Source organism: Pipistrellus hanaki (assembly GCF_964339955.1).
Source record: "Pipistrellus hanaki genome assembly, chromosome: 5".
NCBI lineage: Eukaryota > Metazoa > Chordata > Mammalia > Chiroptera > Vespertilionidae > Pipistrellus > Pipistrellus hanaki.
In genome coordinates, this window is record NC_140507.1 from 89,230,933 (window position 1) to 89,247,254 (window position 16,322).

The 16,322-nt window shown below is 48.6% G+C and overlaps 1 protein-coding gene across 1 annotated transcript in view; it reads right to left on the bottom strand.

Annotated features, from left to right (window-relative positions):
- Nucleotides 1-5,436: 5,436 nt before the first annotated feature.
- Nucleotides 5,437-16,322, bottom strand: part of GRM6 (glutamate metabotropic receptor 6) — a 12,329-nt gene continuing 1,443 nt past the window's right edge. Inside the window, exons 2-10 of the mRNA XM_084885160.1 lie at nucleotides 15,480-15,696; nucleotides 15,052-15,187; nucleotides 14,206-14,360; nucleotides 13,319-13,459; nucleotides 13,015-13,215; nucleotides 11,226-11,371; nucleotides 10,444-11,067; nucleotides 9,207-9,518; nucleotides 5,437-8,288 (exon numbers count right to left, since the gene is read on the bottom strand). Of these exons, the coding sequence (XP_084741286.1) occupies nucleotides 8,091-8,288; nucleotides 9,207-9,518; nucleotides 10,444-11,067; nucleotides 11,226-11,371; nucleotides 13,015-13,215; nucleotides 13,319-13,459; nucleotides 14,206-14,360; nucleotides 15,052-15,187; nucleotides 15,480-15,696 (2,130 nt within the window). The 3' untranslated portion in view covers nucleotides 5,437-8,090. The remainder of the gene's footprint in view (nucleotides 8,289-9,206; nucleotides 9,519-10,443; nucleotides 11,068-11,225; nucleotides 11,372-13,014; nucleotides 13,216-13,318; nucleotides 13,460-14,205; nucleotides 14,361-15,051; nucleotides 15,188-15,479; nucleotides 15,697-16,322) is intronic.

Below are 16,322 nucleotides of genomic sequence, written 5' to 3' on the forward strand. Positions count from 1 at the left end.
CCAATTCTCAAAAGGCTCTGACCCACTCTCTTCAGCTGAACAGTCCTCAGTGGCCCCTGCAATAGAGTTTGTTACAACCAGAATATTGAACTGCATCCTGTTCCTTGCCCTGCCTTTGTACATTTTTCTGAAGGGATAGAGTCTGTGTTCACAGGGAAGCAGAGAGCTTTATTTATTTATTTTTTTTGCTTTTGCATTTGAAAGTGGCCACTTCTCTTCTGGGTATTCCACTACCTAAACGTTGTCCAATTCTGGCAGCGGTGAGCAACATGTTGAGTAATACATTGCTCAAAAAGTGGTCAGTGGCACCATGACATTCTCTGGCAGGAGCAGTGTCTACACCCAAATGTTTGAGTGACACTCTAGTCCTGCAGGTACAGATCACTCATCTTTAATCCTTCAGTGCTGTCAGTAGAAATCAGAGATAAAATAACATCTGTGTGTCTTCATACACACACAGCTTCTGGTAGCTCTGTCCCTTCCCCACCACAAAGAATGAGGAGCCCACACAACTGCAAGTTGGAGCACTCTACATCAAAGGTGAAAGAGCAAGGAAACTTGTTCTGGGAAGAAGAGGGCAGGTTCCTGGTCTGCAGAAGTGTTCCCCATCAAGTTGAGCCGAAGCCGGTTTGGCTCAGCGGTAGAGCATCGGTCTGTGGATAAAAGGTCCCAGGTTCGATTCCGGTCAAGGGCATGTATATTGGTTGTGGGCACATCCCCAGTAGGGGGTGTGCAAGAGGCAGCTGGTCGATGTTTCTCTCTCATTGACATTTCTAGCTCTCTCTCTCTCTCCCTTCCTCTCTGTAAAAAATCAATTTAAAAAATATATTAAAAAAAAAAAAGTTGGACAGTCTGCTGACCCCTATGAATGCTACTACTCTGCTCCAAGTTAGAGAGTATTATGTGTCATGGTGGAATCTGGACTCTAGGTTAAACAGAATTGAAACTTCCTGCAGCCTTAAAGCTCAAGTTCTCAAAATACAGCTTTCATTTCATAAAGGCCAATTGTAGGCATCTCCTGTTAGGAAAACAGTGACTCACCTTCCTATTATGCTGTAGGTAAAGCAGCATTTCAAAAGGTTATTTGGAACTATCCATGCCCAGGGCATGTTTTCCTACAGCCTCAAGTGGCTGGTGACCCCTCAATTCCACAATAAACCAGATAAACTGTGCTCATCACTACAGATATTTGCCTTCATTACTCATATGGTTTTTCTCGTCCTAACTCTCATCCCTTACCTTGAATCATGGAGAAATAGTTTTCTAAGCTGAATTTGTTTTTTGTTTTGAGAGTTACCACCACTCAGTATTTGATTGCAATTCAGCTGGGGCCAAGACCAGCTGCCACTTAAGAGCCTCATTCATCCCAGTGACAGATCCAGCAGTTCTTACACCAGAACCAGTGCCATCAGAAGGCTCTTCACTTGATATTGCAGTCAGCTTTCCCTGAACCTAGCTCCTGTCATGCTTGGGTCTGGATGAAATTGGACCTCTGAAAAATGCCTATTCACTTTTTCCTGTTTGGGGTGGCAAACATTTTTAATAAATGGTCTATTAGATATGCCTGGCCAACTGAATGTATTTATGGAAATGCTGTTTGATTAGGCCTTTAGCCGTGGCTTTATTATATTCTGCCATATGATTGACACATTACTGTGTGACCTCAACTAAGGGGGTCAGCATTTGCCCTGCTGCCTCTTCTGTACTTTTTAAATCCTAAGTAGCATGGCTCTCTGTCAGGGCAGTCTGACCTACCCAAGCATTACTTTTTGGCTCACCTGTAGAAATGCTTTTTCAAGAACTTTGAGGTAGAATTCCTCAGTTACCTTCTCTACCAACTGATTTGCAAAGTGTTAGACAAGATTTTAGCAATTATTGAGAGGGACATTACCCTAAGCCAGGTTACTCCCTACACATTAGTGATTCCTAGGAACAGTGCATTCTGTATCTCACTTTCCTAGCCTTGCTGACTAGTCACATAGACACCCATGGACAAAGGTGGGGACCCGTGGGACCCACCCTTCAGTGTTACTGAGTCAGGGCTGGTGAGGTGCAGTCCTCAGTACATCCAGTCCATCCCTCACTACTTCTGGCCTACATAGTTCAGAAGACTTCCCAGCCTACCCACGACTATGCCATTTCCAGATGACGAATATGCGTGTGGCAGAGGAAGTGTTAGACTTTATATGTGAGCCAATCTCCCCCCCCTCCCCCCACCTAGACTGTAACTAAGCTATGAGCCAGAAAAATGGACCTCAGTCCACCTCTTACAGTATCCTCCTCATGTACTTTGGAGTTGTCAAGTGGGCAAACCCATTGGAAGTGCAAAGTGCATTCGGCCTGGGGAACCATTTCAGTAGAGAAATAGCATCAAGACGTTACATTCTTCATTGTCTATGGGCTCTCATGAACAGCCACTGAAACTGCCTGCTCTCAAGGAGAAAAAAAATTACTTCACGTTTCCCCTTTTAAATTCCTTTAATCCTTCTCTATTGTTAGGTCTTAACTCATCTCCAGCTGATTGATTTTGCACCTAGGTTCTCCTGTCCACCTGAGTTTGCCTAACTTTGACAGTGGCATCTCCCTAAGATGTTGCCTTCTTCCATATTCAGCAACTGCTTTTAAATAGCATCCTGACCTTGCAGCAGGCTTGGTTCCACAGGTTACTGTGCCTGAGCCCCAGAGTCTTCGATAAAATAGCCCTAAACTGTATGCATGCCTTAGGTTAAGAGGACAATTCCCTTAAACATGAATTTAAAAACAGCCTCCAGCTGCCTCGTTCTTTTTTCCTTTGCACATTGTGCATCCTTTCCTTACAGTAATGGATTAGCCAGCAGGACAATATGCAAACAAAATTCTCTCATCTGCAGTGGGAGGGTTCCCAGCTTCTTGGCTAATCTCAACTTCTGCTAAATATATTTTCAGTAATATTTTTGCTTTTAATACTTTTATACCAATTTGTGAAGGGAAAAGAAATACAAAGCTTGATTTCCCCCATCACTCAAGGACTTCTCAGTTGTGCAAATGGCCATTCTCTACAAGTTCCAGGATTTGGTCATGCAGACATATTCTCCCTGTTTTGTGTGTTACCCTGTACACCACACATCACTATTCTTAAAAATTGTTGCCATAAAAAGTATTTTTCAGTGTGTCTTTCTGAAAATAATGAGAAAAGTACACAGTGTCCTAAGATGTACAAGTTGCATCTGTGCTGCCTGCTTACCTAATCAGATATAACTAAAATATGTCAGATTTGTACTTTCAAGTGTTTTTATATTGTTATGACCAATCTGTACCTAGGTCCACACATGGCCATCCAAACCTACCTGACCCCAGAAACCACAGTGTTCCAGCTACATCCTCATTGAGGGCATACCTTGTGCCAGGCACTGTTGTAAGCACCCTGTGTATAGCGAGTCACTTAATCCTCACAATTTATATGAGGCTGTTTTTACCATCCTTTCTTGAAGGTTTAAGAAAGGTTTTGTTGACCCGGAAAATAAATGTACCTGTTGAAAAGGGCTCCTATTGGCTAACTGGGCTCAAATTTATAAACAGACTGGCAGCTGTTGCTAAAAGGGGCCTCTCATGCAAGCCACACTCAAGGGAGAAGCCTGCACTATACTACTTGCCTCTGGTACTAAGCTATTTATCTGCATTGTGTTCCTGTTGGCTGAGCCAACTCTTATAAAGGAGTTCCTGGAATCCCATTTCACCCAATAGGATTGAGACTTTACCTATCCAGTTGGAGCTGTGCAGCTACATCCTCATTAGCATCTTCCCCAACCAATTAGAGCTGCTCTGTTTTGGTCAATCAGGACAGTGCTTTTTTGGACCAATCAAATTCTGAGGATCTGGAATTCTCATTTACAGGAGAACAGTCACCCTCACCTGCCCTCCCCTGCAGGCCTGGTCACCCCCAATTGCCCTCCTCTGCCAGCCTGATCACCCACAACTGCCCTTCCCTGCTGTGACCTGCCTCCTCTGCTGGGATCTGCCTCCTCTGCACGAGGCAGTGGAGATGCCAGGACCGGCCTCCTCTGCAGCCTGCAGAGCCACTGGACCCCCAGGCCTCACCACATGGAGCAGCAGGTGGGCCCTGCCTCCGCTGTGCCCACGGCCATCTTGTGGTGGCCATCTTATGATGGCCATCTTGTGGCGACCATCTTGTGATGACGTTGCACATGAGGGCGTGAAGACCATGTAGGCTTTTATTAGTATAGATTGTTTGTATCCACCACTAGGATGTAAGTCCCATGAAGGAAACAATTCTTGTCTGGTGTGTAGAATGATGTATCCCAGGTATTCACCACAGAGGAAACTTCCAATGATACTTGTTAGAAAAATGAATGAGGAGTCCATGGGGAGGAGAGTCAGTAAATAGGGAGCCCATGGATCTAAGATGATGTCTTGGGATTGGTCAGCTGAGAGTTCAGCTGAATGAATGGGTCTGCGTGGCAGTGATTGGTAGGCCTGGGAGGATCAGTTGTAGGTAAATGGCATCAATGCTTTGGGCATCTCTGTAGGGATTATTAAGGAGACTCTGGCTGTCAGTAACTGTAAGAGAGGCTAATTATCTTGCCCAAGGTCACCCATATAGTGAGTGGCAGAGCTGGAATTGACTTAAGAAGTCTTAACCTCAGCATTGTACAATTTCATAATGTGACAACTGAATGACACAAGTATACCATGGCAGGGGCAAGACAAAATCTCTGGATTCTGGAACATTTTCCTGTCTGCAAATCAGAATAGGAAAAAGAATTCAGAAATTGGTATTGTGAGTCAGTTTGATATTCAATAGCTCTGGTAAAATAACCTAATGATACTTAATTTGCCAGATTATACCAGGGAACAGCATGCAGGGCCATAATACTCTAGACAGATGTATCCTTCCTGCTATTTGTTTCTGAGTTTTCAGGTAAATATGAGAATAAATCATAGCCAGATGCAGGTGCTGGGACAAGGCAGGGCCCATAGCAATGTTCCTCTAAATGTGGGGAGTTGGCACCCTGCAATGATGATTTTGATATCGGTGTGTAGGATGAGAGGGGAAAGATACAGGAAAAAGAATAACCAGTTAGTATTCTGCCATAGTGGTCCATAAATGAAGCAATGAAGCTTAAAATGTCCGGATCCAGTCCCTTGACAAATCTGTCTCTCTACACTCTTGTCTTCCTTTTCCATCCAGTCATCCACTAACTCTCTTCCCTTTCAGAGCTTCATCCCATTTTAGTTCCTCCCCTTTATGCCACAGGTTGAAAGGTCATCTCTGAAACGCCCCACCCTATTTGTCATCGCTGTCAGTACTCTGCTCTGTCTGTCTATACTGAAGCAGAGTTTGCCTCTCAAAGCCCGAGATGGGAAATAGTTACACTTGGAAATTTTTCATATTTGGAAACAAAGATGTCACTATAATAGAATATTCCTGATGAGGTTTCATTCTATAAAACGATGGTGGAAAGATTTGCTTAAATTGTGCACTTTTTCCATTTTAGAAGGAGTCTTACAATTGAAAACTACATTTAAAAAAAACAACAGAAATCCCAAGTCAAACTTTTGGGGAAATTTACATTTATTTAAGGAGAATCATTGAATAAAGAGAGAGGCAATGAGTGTAACAAATTTTGGGGAAATTTCTAAAGAACCCAGAATATAATAAATGTAATAAACATCAAAGATTCACACTAATGAAAAGGCATAAGAATTTAATTGGTATTAAAAAGTCCCTCCGATAGAAGTCACAAAAACATTGCCTTACAAGTGGAATCTTATTCTCTCTTAAAGAACTCATAATTGGAGAGAAATACTGTGATTATAGTGTGGAAAAGTCCTCAATCCAGATCCTATTTCCATTGGAACATAAATTCATACTAGGAAGGAATCATTAAAGACAATAAATGTGAGAGAGCCTACAAGTATATCTTAGCTTTTATTCAACATAAAAGAAACCATGCAGGTAGAATGCTTAAAAATTCTACAGATTTGAAAAAATTTTATTTAGGAGTTCCAAATGATTGATTGGACACCAGACAATGTAAATAGGGGAAAACCTTCAGGGAACTGTGAACTCCACTGAGCATCAAAGAAATGATCAAAGGGAGAGAACTTATATAGACATGGAATGTGAGAAAGCCCTTTTCCGGAAGTCAAGCCGTTGAACACAATGGAGAATTCAGAAAGGGACCACATATGTGTACTGAATATGATAATGCCTTTAGGAATAGAGGATGTCCACTGCACACAGAATGGCTCATGCTGTGGAATCATGGACAGAGGATTAATGTGAGAAGGTTGCATAAAGAAGACATGGTGCATCAGGGAATTCATGTCAGAGGCAGGTGGTAATGACTGTGGGGAGTGTGTGGAAGTTTTCAGCAGGAAGCCAGGCCTCTACATCAGAAATATCACATCATAGGTCATATAGGGAGAATTCCTTCAAATGTAGAAAAGCTTTTACTAAAGTCGTCTGAACTTTTGAGTTATAGAGTTCAGAATGGGGACAACCACAAAAATGTAACAAATGTGGAAAAATGTTCAACTAGAAGCCAAGACTTATAGCACACTAGAGAATTCAGACTGGGAGAAACACCAAGGAAACGGTACATGCAGGAAGGCCTTCGTTTGGAGATCAGAGCTCATTAACTCTCTACAAGGTCATGTAGGAGAAAAAACCTATAAAGGCACTACTATGGGAACCTTTAGCAAGAAAACACAATTCATCATTCAAAAGAAAACCCACACAGGGAAGAAGCCCTATGAAATAATGAATTTGGGAAAGCATTCAGTAATATACAAAACCTCATAATTAACAATGCAGAGAAACAAACCCTGGGAATGCAACAGGTGTGAAGAAGGAGAATCTGTATGTTCTATATGTTATCCTGAGGAGACACCCTATTAATTTAAAGAATGCAGAAACACCTAGTCAAAATGTATATGCACTAGAAAAAATATAGGAAATAGTCTCTATGTTGTATGAAGTGTGGTTGATCTTCAAATCATTTCCAGACATTAGATACTAGAGAATTCACACTAACAAAAGAGTCAGTTTTAAATTTAAATTCTACCCCAAGGAAATAAAATTCCATCACTTAAACCAAGCTTTTCCTAGGAAAAATTACTGAGAAATAAACACCCATGCATCTGTAGTGCAAGCATCTTCCTCCCCATGCCTATGCTTGCTTTTCAAAGGGGACTTCCTGGTAGTGTTGGAAAAGAGGCATTTTATCCTACATTATCCACTTGGAATTAATCTTCACCATGTACACAACTCTTCGTCACTGGTCCCACCCTGGAATTCCTGAAAACAATCCCTCACAGGCATCAGAGGAGGGCAAATGCCACTCTTGTTAGTTTATTCTCACAACACTCACACCACACAAGTGCATCTATTAGAGGTCATTGAAGGGAGTACAGATGGAAAAGGAAAAAATCTCTACTCTGAGTGTGACACCCCTCAGACCCCAGGGGACAAGAGTCCAAGGAAAATGCCCTCACACAAGTAACTTTGTGGGGTGCACCTGGTCCCTCTGCTCACCCCCTGCCCCCTCTCTGCAGGCCCATCCTCTCTCACAGGGATCTCACCCAAGGCTCCATCCCTCTGTGCCAAGCCCAGGTTGCTCAGTCTAGTATACAGACCCACAGATCTGCTTTTGTGGAAACTGTTCCTCCCCAACTCCAGCCCAGTATTTCACTCTGGGGCCTGCACATTCTCACACAGGGCCCAGTCCCTATGTCCTAGTGGTTGAAGAAGGAGTGGAAATATCACTCACAGTGGCCAAGCCCAGGAAATCATTGTGACCTCTCAACTTCAAACCAGAGAGTGTAAGTTGAGTCCCTCTCTAGAAGTAGAAGCCTTACCATGGCAATTTCCCACCATGGGTAGAGAGTCTAGTCTGCAGTGAGGAAATATGCCAACATGCACAGAAAAAAAGGGATAAAATGGGCATGTGGGCAGGTCTTTCTGGAGGCCAGCCTCAAGGTAGGTCCTGCTAGGCATGGCCTTCATGGACCTCTTCTCTGATTCTCTGCATGCCTGGACTCCTCACAGTTCCCACTGTGAAGCAAGGGAAAGAAAAGAAGGCCTCTCACTACTTGGGGGCCTCTGTGTCCTCACCCTTGGGTGGGGCTGTCACTGTGGAGGTTGCTTTGAGGCTTCGCTTCCGCTTCTGTACGTTCTGCTCCGGGTGGAACAAGATGACGTAGGTTTTGGGTACATAGAGCATGCCGAGGGACACCGATGCGCTCAGGCTCAGGGACACAGTCAGTGTGGTGGTTTGAATGTAGATCTGAGCCATGGAAAAAGGGACCAGGTGGGACGCAGCCCTGTTTTCTCTTACCCCCACCTCCACATAGCCGTGGAATGAACCCTTAGAAAAGGACAACTGCATTAGCAAAGGCCCCGGGCATGAAGAAGGAATAGTCACAGTGTGGCTCCAGTGTGGGCAGGATGGAGGGTGAGTGACATGGCACTAAGGGGACCAGTGTCTGAGGGAAGACAGTTTTATTCACAGAGAGTGACACCTGGGGAAATGGTCCATATGCCTAAAAAGATCTAGAAGATATTAATGAATGAATGGACATGTTTTCAAAAGTACAAATGAATGAACAAACAGATTAAATACAGGTAAAGGTGAGCAAACATATAGATGAATAAACAAATGTCCTACTCTACAAATGAATAGATGAGTGAATAATGATCAAACAAATGGATCAATAGAAAGTATAAAGTTGAATGAAAGGTTAATCAATGGTTAGAAGTGTGGATGGCCGAAACCGGTTTGGCTCAGTGGTAGAGCGTCGGTCTGCGGACTGAAAGGTCCCAGGTTCGATTCCGGTCAAGGGCATGTGCATTGGTTGCGGGCACATCCCTGGTGGGGGGTGTGCAAGAGGCAGCTGGTCGATGTTTCTCTCTCATCGATGTTTCTAGCTCTCTATTTCTCTCTCCCTTCCTCTCTGTAAAAAAACAATAAAAAATATATATTAAAAAAAAAAAAAGTGTGGATGAATGAATGGCCGAATGAACAAGCAGAGGGCAACTGGAAAGATTAGCAAAATGAACAAGTATTTAAATACAGGAATAAATCAACCAACCAAGCAATCATTCTTATGTGTAACCCAGCTCTTGGGACAATTGAGCCCTTCCTCCTGTGGCAGAAGGCAGGAAACACATGAGACAATAAAATCAATAGGAGACCCCAAATTACCTTTTCCGCGGACTGGGCAGTGCCAAAGAAGATAGGCACAAAAGCCAGCCAGATGATGCAGGTGGTGTACATGGTGAAGCCGATGGGCTTGGCCTCGTTGAAGGTCTCAGGCACTCCGCGGGCCTTGATGGCGTACACTGTGCATGTGACCATGAGTAGGAGGCTGTAGCCCAGGCAGCCGATGAGAGACAGATCTGACATGTCGCACTTGAGTACCCCTCTAGCTTGCTCTGGGTCCACCGTCCGCTGCTCCTCATAGTCGATCACGCTGTGTGGGGGCTGGGCCCCTAGCCATGCTATCACTCCCACCACCTACAGGAGACAACATCATATCAGGGCACACTAAGACTGGCCACCGACTGAAGTCTGGAGGCTCCTGACGTACTGGGAGGGGATGCTTGGGTCTGAGAGAACCACTATGGGAGAAGAGGGCTTCCAGGAGGGGAATACTCAGGCCTGTGACATGGCCCAGTAGAGAGAAGGGGCTGCAGTGAAGGTATGTGCTAACAATGTCAGGGCTGGTCTGGTAAGGGGCTCCCAAACATACTCTTCCTGTATTCCAGCCATTACCAATGTCATTTTCCGAGCCCTGCAAGATGCAGTAACTGCAGACAGAATCTGTGGAACTTTGATCCTAAGTGTCTTCTCTATCTATAGAATGGGAATCATCATAATCTGTTTGAAGAACATGATGCCAGCTTGGAGCGGGCACGGTGTATGTGCCACTGGTTAAGAGCCAGGCAGAGCAGAGATGTTCTCTCCTCACAACCACCCAGAAGGCAGTATCCCCTTCACTCTGTAGATGGGAAACACTAGCTCATTCCTATATAGCAGCATGGCAAACCTAGTTCTGAGGACCCCCTTCCTTCTCCAGATCCAGAGAACTACTGAACAGGATCTAGTGAAATAACGTGTGAATGCACAATGCAGCCTAAATTGAAGAAGCCCTTAATGGAGAATTGTAAGGATGTCAGGAGTTGATGCTGGGCAGCTGGGAGGTTATCGGAGTAAGACACAGGTCCTAACAACGAGGAGATGGAGCCTCAGTTTCCTCAATGACAGGAGACATGACTTTGAGGTAAGTTATGCAGGTGTTATGCAGATGGCTGCTCTTAACCCCTTGTCCTCATAGGAGGAAGGCAGGGCCCTCTCTCCCAAGGCTACATGCTTTTTCAAAACGGAAGAGCGAGTCTCTGAGGAGGGTCAGCGCCTCCTCCTCCGGAGCCTGGGGACCCACCTGCACGGAGGTGAGGCCGAAGGTGATGACCAGCTGCGAGGTGGGGCTGATGAAGGGCGGGGGCGTGACGGAGCGCTTCCCCCGCTCGAAGATGCGGTAGATGCGGTTGGTCTTGGTGAAGAGGGCCGAGTAGCTGAGGGTGGTGCCCAGGCCGAGGAAGAGCCTGCGCGCGGCGCACACGGCCGCCCCCGGCTCGGCCACCATGAGGAAGGTGATGGCGTAGACCAGGAAGATGCCGCTGAGCAGCACGTAGCTGAGCTCGCGGCCCGAGGCGCGCACGATGGGCGTGTCGTTGTGCCTCACGAAGGTGGCCACGACGGCGGTGGTGGCCGTGATGCCCAGCACGGCCAGCAGCAGCGGCGCGGCGGCCCAGGGCGAGGCCCAGGAGAGGCGCACCACGGGCGTGGGGCGGCAGCCCGTGCGGTTGCGCAGGGGCCGCAGGTGCCCGGGGCACACCTCGCAGGTGAACTCGTCCGCCTGGAAGCGGTACCCGTCGCAGGCCTCGCAGTGCCAGCAGCAGGGCACGCCCTTCACCATCTTCTTCCGCTCCCCTGGCTGGCAGGGGAGGCTGCACTGAGAGGCCGGCACCTCCCAGGGGTCCCCTGACCACTGCAGGGCGCCCACCTGCAACGGGGGACACAGGTGGGCGTCCTCCGCGGCCGCGGGGGCTGGCCGGCCTGCCTCCCACACCTGAGATCACGTGCCACCCACACCCCCAGCTCCCGTGCCACCCATACCCCCAGCTCCCGTGCCACCCACACCCCCTGCTCCCAGCCACTCACATCCAGCCGGAGCGTCTCCGCCCACTGGCCCACCGTCTGGTAGCCGCCGCTGCCCACGCTGCCGTTGGACGCCTGGTACTGGAAGATGTCGTATCTCCCCGGCGCATCCCCGTTCTCATTGAACATCACGGGGGTTCCTGCGCTGCCTGGAGGGAGAGCCTGGCATCCATCCTCAGTGGCTCTCCAGCCCATCCCAGCCAGCCTCCGGGAGAGGCCCAAGGCCCGGCCAGGATACAGGAAGCGCTCAACAAGCACACACAAAGGTGTTCAACGGCAGGGAAATGCCAATCAAAACCACAGTGAGAGACCACCTCCTGCCCAAACATCACAAAATACCAAGGAGCGGCCAGGACACAGAGAAGCTGGAACCTTATGTGTTGCTAGTAGGAACCTTGTGCAGTCAGGTGGGAAGCAGTAGGGTGGATCTCAGATAGTATGGAAGAATTACCACGTGACCCAGCAATTCCACTTCTAGGCATAAACACAAAGGAGCTAAACACAGGAACTTGAAGAGATGCTTGAACACTCATGTTCATAGCAGCATCATTCACAACAGCCCAAAGGTGGACACGACCACGTGTCATTGGGGGTTGAATGGATAAACGAAAAGTGTTTATCCATATGGTGGATTATCAGCCAACCTTAACAAAGGAAGGACATTCAGACCCATGTACAACATGAATGAACCTTGAGGACATTGCGCTAAGTGAAATAAGCCAGTCACAAAAAGACACATCCTGCAGGATCCCTCCCATATGAGGTACTCAGAACAGTCAAATGAAAAGAGACAGAAAGTAGAATGGTGGTTGCCATGGGAGGGGGAACTGGGAAGTTGCTTAATGAGATAACAATTTCAGCTGTGCAAAATGAAAAGAGTTTTGGAGATTTGTTGCATAACAGTGTACGTGACTACACTGTACACTTACGAGTGGTTAAGGTGGTAATATACTATATGAAGCTCTATGTATGGTACCACAATTATAAAAGGAAATGGAAATCTTAACTGTTCAGGTGAAAGGAAAAGTTCAGACTCGAATAAAGGTCTGCGTGTTGACATGAAATTTGTACTAGTTTGGTCAGCTTTATTTCTTTTAGAAGCTTGTTCTGCCAGCTTGCAAAGTTGGTCTGGAGTGAAATTCAGCTGTGCTAGTTAGCAGAGATAGTGGCAAAGAGAAGGCGCTCAATATTTGGTGGATGAATGGTTTTGATTTTCTAAAGAACAGTTGTACAAGAATTGTATCTTTCCCCACAATCCATAAGCACAGCCAAATCCACTGGGCCTTTTCAGAGCCCCGACCATGCGCCAGGCCCTCTGCTGGCACAAGGAGACACATCAGACGGGTGCCCGGTGCTTTGGCAGAGCAGAAGCTCACTGGGGCAGCGTTTGGAAGCTCGGGACTCACAGTGAGCAGCATGTCCGTGTCATAGGAAGTGCCTCTTCACTGTATGCTCTGTGCCCTGAGCCACCAGATAGATGCCTTCAAGCTCGGTGCAGTGGAGGGGAGAGTTGTGTGTCACCTGCTGAGGGTTTCAGGCAGAAGGAGTCACAGGGAAATCCCCCAATGCCTGCATTTTTCAAGTGGGGAGAGGGGGTGCTGAAGCCTGAGAAAGGAGGAGTGTTAAAAGGGGTCCTCAGAACGTGGCTCAGGTCCCCAGCTCCCAGGTGCAGGTGCTCCCAATACGATGCTGCCTCTCCCATCCCTTTGCTCCCCACTCATCCGGGTCCCAGAGAGAAATCCATCTCAGGGTACTTTTCCTCTCTCACATAGGAGTTCTGGCATCCACTCACCATTGAAGCGGACTGCCCGGATATACTGCAGCAGTGTCCGCCCGTCGGTGGGCTCCATTGCTGGGCACAGGCCTGTATGGCCAGGACAGAGCGCCTGGTGCATGCTGTGCAGGGCATGGGCAATGGCGTACACCGCATCGATCACAAACTGCACCTTCCCCTCCTGTTCGTAGGTGGAGTCCCGGCCGATGCGTTCCTCACCTGTCCTAGGGATGCCCAGAGGAAATGCGCCTGGCCCCCAGACACCTAACCTGGCCCCCCCACCTTTCCCGTCACCTTTCTCGCCACCCTTTGCAGCCCTCACCTGTGCATTTGCGGGCGGCTTTGTCTGACTGGGTACCCGGGCTGGTCAGTTTGCAGTTAAAATTCTCCTCCCAGAACTCTGCAAACCAGATGTTCCGGCGGTTGTTCTCCAGGGAGCGTGTCATGAAGTACTGGTCAAATCCTGAGAGGGAGGGGAGAAGGCTGGTAATCATAGCCAGCCACAGTCCTCCTGTGTCCCTCCACCAACTGCTCACTTTGCAGCTAGAAATGGCTATTGAACCAACTCTGGCCCGTGAGTTCAAAGACATCTGGGACTCCAGGGTAAAGTTTGCATCCTGATGTAAGCCTGAGCCTCACTCCATGAATGCTGCACACTCTTTCCTGGTGAGGATGCTGCTGTGAACATGCAGTGGGGGGAGCTTCAGCAGCCACTTTGTAATATGATGCCACAAGCATGAAGACTCAGCAACCACCACGGGCGGTGAAACAGGAGGGAGGACAGAGCTCGGGGCTTTGAGAACGTTCTGGACTCACTGCCCCAAACCTGAAGTCTTGTGATGAAATGCTTTCATTGCGGAGACTACTCTTAGTCTAGTTTGCCACCCTCACCCTAAAATCATAATGCCTTCGACAGAAAGAGGAATACAGGTGTTGAATTAAAAAATAAACAAAACAAAAAACACAAACTAAAAACATTTTTTTTTTTTTTTTTTACCCCATGTGGTGGGTGTGCTTTTCCTCATTAGCCAGCTCATTCAAACACTGCTCAGAGGGATGTACTGACAGAATCTCAGAATCATTGAACTTGGGAATCTTAGAAGGGACGTGGATCACAGTATAATTTTACCAATGGGCCCCAGGAGGGATGGTGGGAAAGGATGGGATGGGGGCAGGGGACCAAGAGGAGCAGGTCATCCCTACACTCACCATCAATGGAAGCTCTCTTGGGCAGGATGGTGATGGCCCCCACGGCCACGTCCTCCAGGTTCAGGACGGGTGAGATCTTGGCCCCCCAGCTGTCGGAGCCAACCCACAGGAAGTGGCCAGTCAGGTTGGCCTGGCGTGCTGCCTCGAGGACCCTCCTGGTACAGACAGGGCTAAGGGTGAATAAAGTCCCGAGATCTTCCTTCAACTTACTCCTAGTCAATTCTCCTTCTTCTCTCTCCATCTATCCCATTCCACATCACTCATCAGACTGCCATTGGTCAGGAAAAATGGAGCATAGGGTGTTTAGAACACTTGTCCTGGGCTTCTGAGGTGGTGAGGGGTCCAGCCAGGCCCTGGCCTGGGCTTGCCCTCTTGCTCCATGCATCACGACCCACTTCACACTGCCTGGAAGCAGGGCCTCCCTTCTCTTACAGAGTCTCCTGCTGGCTCTGCCCCAGGGCTCAGTCCTTTTGCTCATTTTCTGCTCTTAGATCTGCTCACAGGTCTCCCCACTATGAATTATACAAACAGGCATGTGCTCTTGTGTGTTTTCTTGGCTGGTCTTAGAGCATCTCCACTCAGAGCAGACCAGGCAGAGAATGCAGCAGGAGAAGTGTGTGAGTGTGTGAGTGTGTGTGTGTGTGTGTGTGTGAGTGTGTGTGTGTGTGTGTGTGTGTGTGTGAGTGTGTGTGTGTGTGTGTGTGTGGTGGTGGTGGAAAGGATGGGGGGTGCAAGAAGGAAGGAAAGGGAGGAAGGGAGGGTGTGCAGTGGGGAGGAGTGAGAAGACAAGGCAGGCCTTTCAGAAGGGCATCCAAAGAACAGCGACAGAGGTTCCATCCATCCCACCTGATGTCATCCTCGTTGGCAAAGATGATGATGCCCCGAGCGTTGGGCGTCTCCATGAGCCGTCTGATAACCTTGTTGAATTCTCCTGGCTTTGGTTCTCTGGGAATCTTGATGGACTGGGCAATACAGACTCCCCCTGAGTGTCCAGGATGCCAAAGTCAGCTTTCATCCATCCCACCACCCACGGGGCCTGCCGGAGTTCCTGACTGTGCAGGGTGATCAATCTGGGCCAGGGGTCTGCAGGGTGAAGCCTAGCCTGGGCCCCACCTGCCAGGCCACGAGGCAGGACCGAGTCCTCCAAAGGAAAGGGGCGCTGATAGAAGAGACATCCAGGCTCCCCACTGTGGCACCAGTGCCCCTATTTCACAGCCCCTGGTTCTCCCCTTTGTAGGTTCCTTGGTGCCTCTGATCCCCTTGTCCCAACTCACCCGCCTCTCGGGAGATCTGCACAAAGGCCTCCACCCCACTCTCGCCATAGTTGCCCTCGGAGGCCAGCGTGGACACGTAGTTCCATCCGAATGCCCGCACGATGTCCACCATGGCCTGGGCCTGGTAGGAATCGGGGGGCACCACCCGAGAGAAGAAGTCGTAGCGTGTGGAGTCGCTGAGCTCAGGGGCCGTGGAGGCATAGCTGATCTGGGGAATCTGGAGGGGGAAGCACACCCAGGCTGTGGCTAGCGGTTCAGTGACCCCAGGAAGGGAGGGCAATGGGGACTCAGGATGCAGGCGGGGGCACAGAAGGTTTGGGGTAGGGAGCTGAGAACCACGGGGAGTGGCAGAAGGTGTGGGGAAAGACCTGCGTCTTGTGACTAGGTCCGATGAAACAGGGGAGGTGTGAGGGCCTAGGGGCGTGGGCAGGGCCACCACCTCCAGTTGTGCAGGGGGTGTCTGAGCAAAGCAGCGGTGGGCGCCCAAGCCCAGCCTGCAGCCAGTCTTGTCTCTAGGCACAGGCTGTGTCTGCCCTAAGGAAGGACATTCTTGTCAGTCCCAGAGAGACAAGTTTTCCCACTTCACACAAAGGGGTGGTCTGTGTGGGTGGGGGCAGCCCCAGGAGGGGTCAGAACAGACAAGAGAGCTGCAGAGGGACATTTGATTAGGGGCTAGTGTCCAAAATCTGGGTTTCAGTGCCACCTCAGTTCTGGGCTGAGCTGGCAACATTGGGCCCCGGGCTCCCAGGGCCCTGCTCACTCAGCTACAGTCCTCACTCGGACCCTGAAGGCCCTTGAGTTTGAGATGTTGCACCCGACATAGAAGGAGACAGACAGAAACCA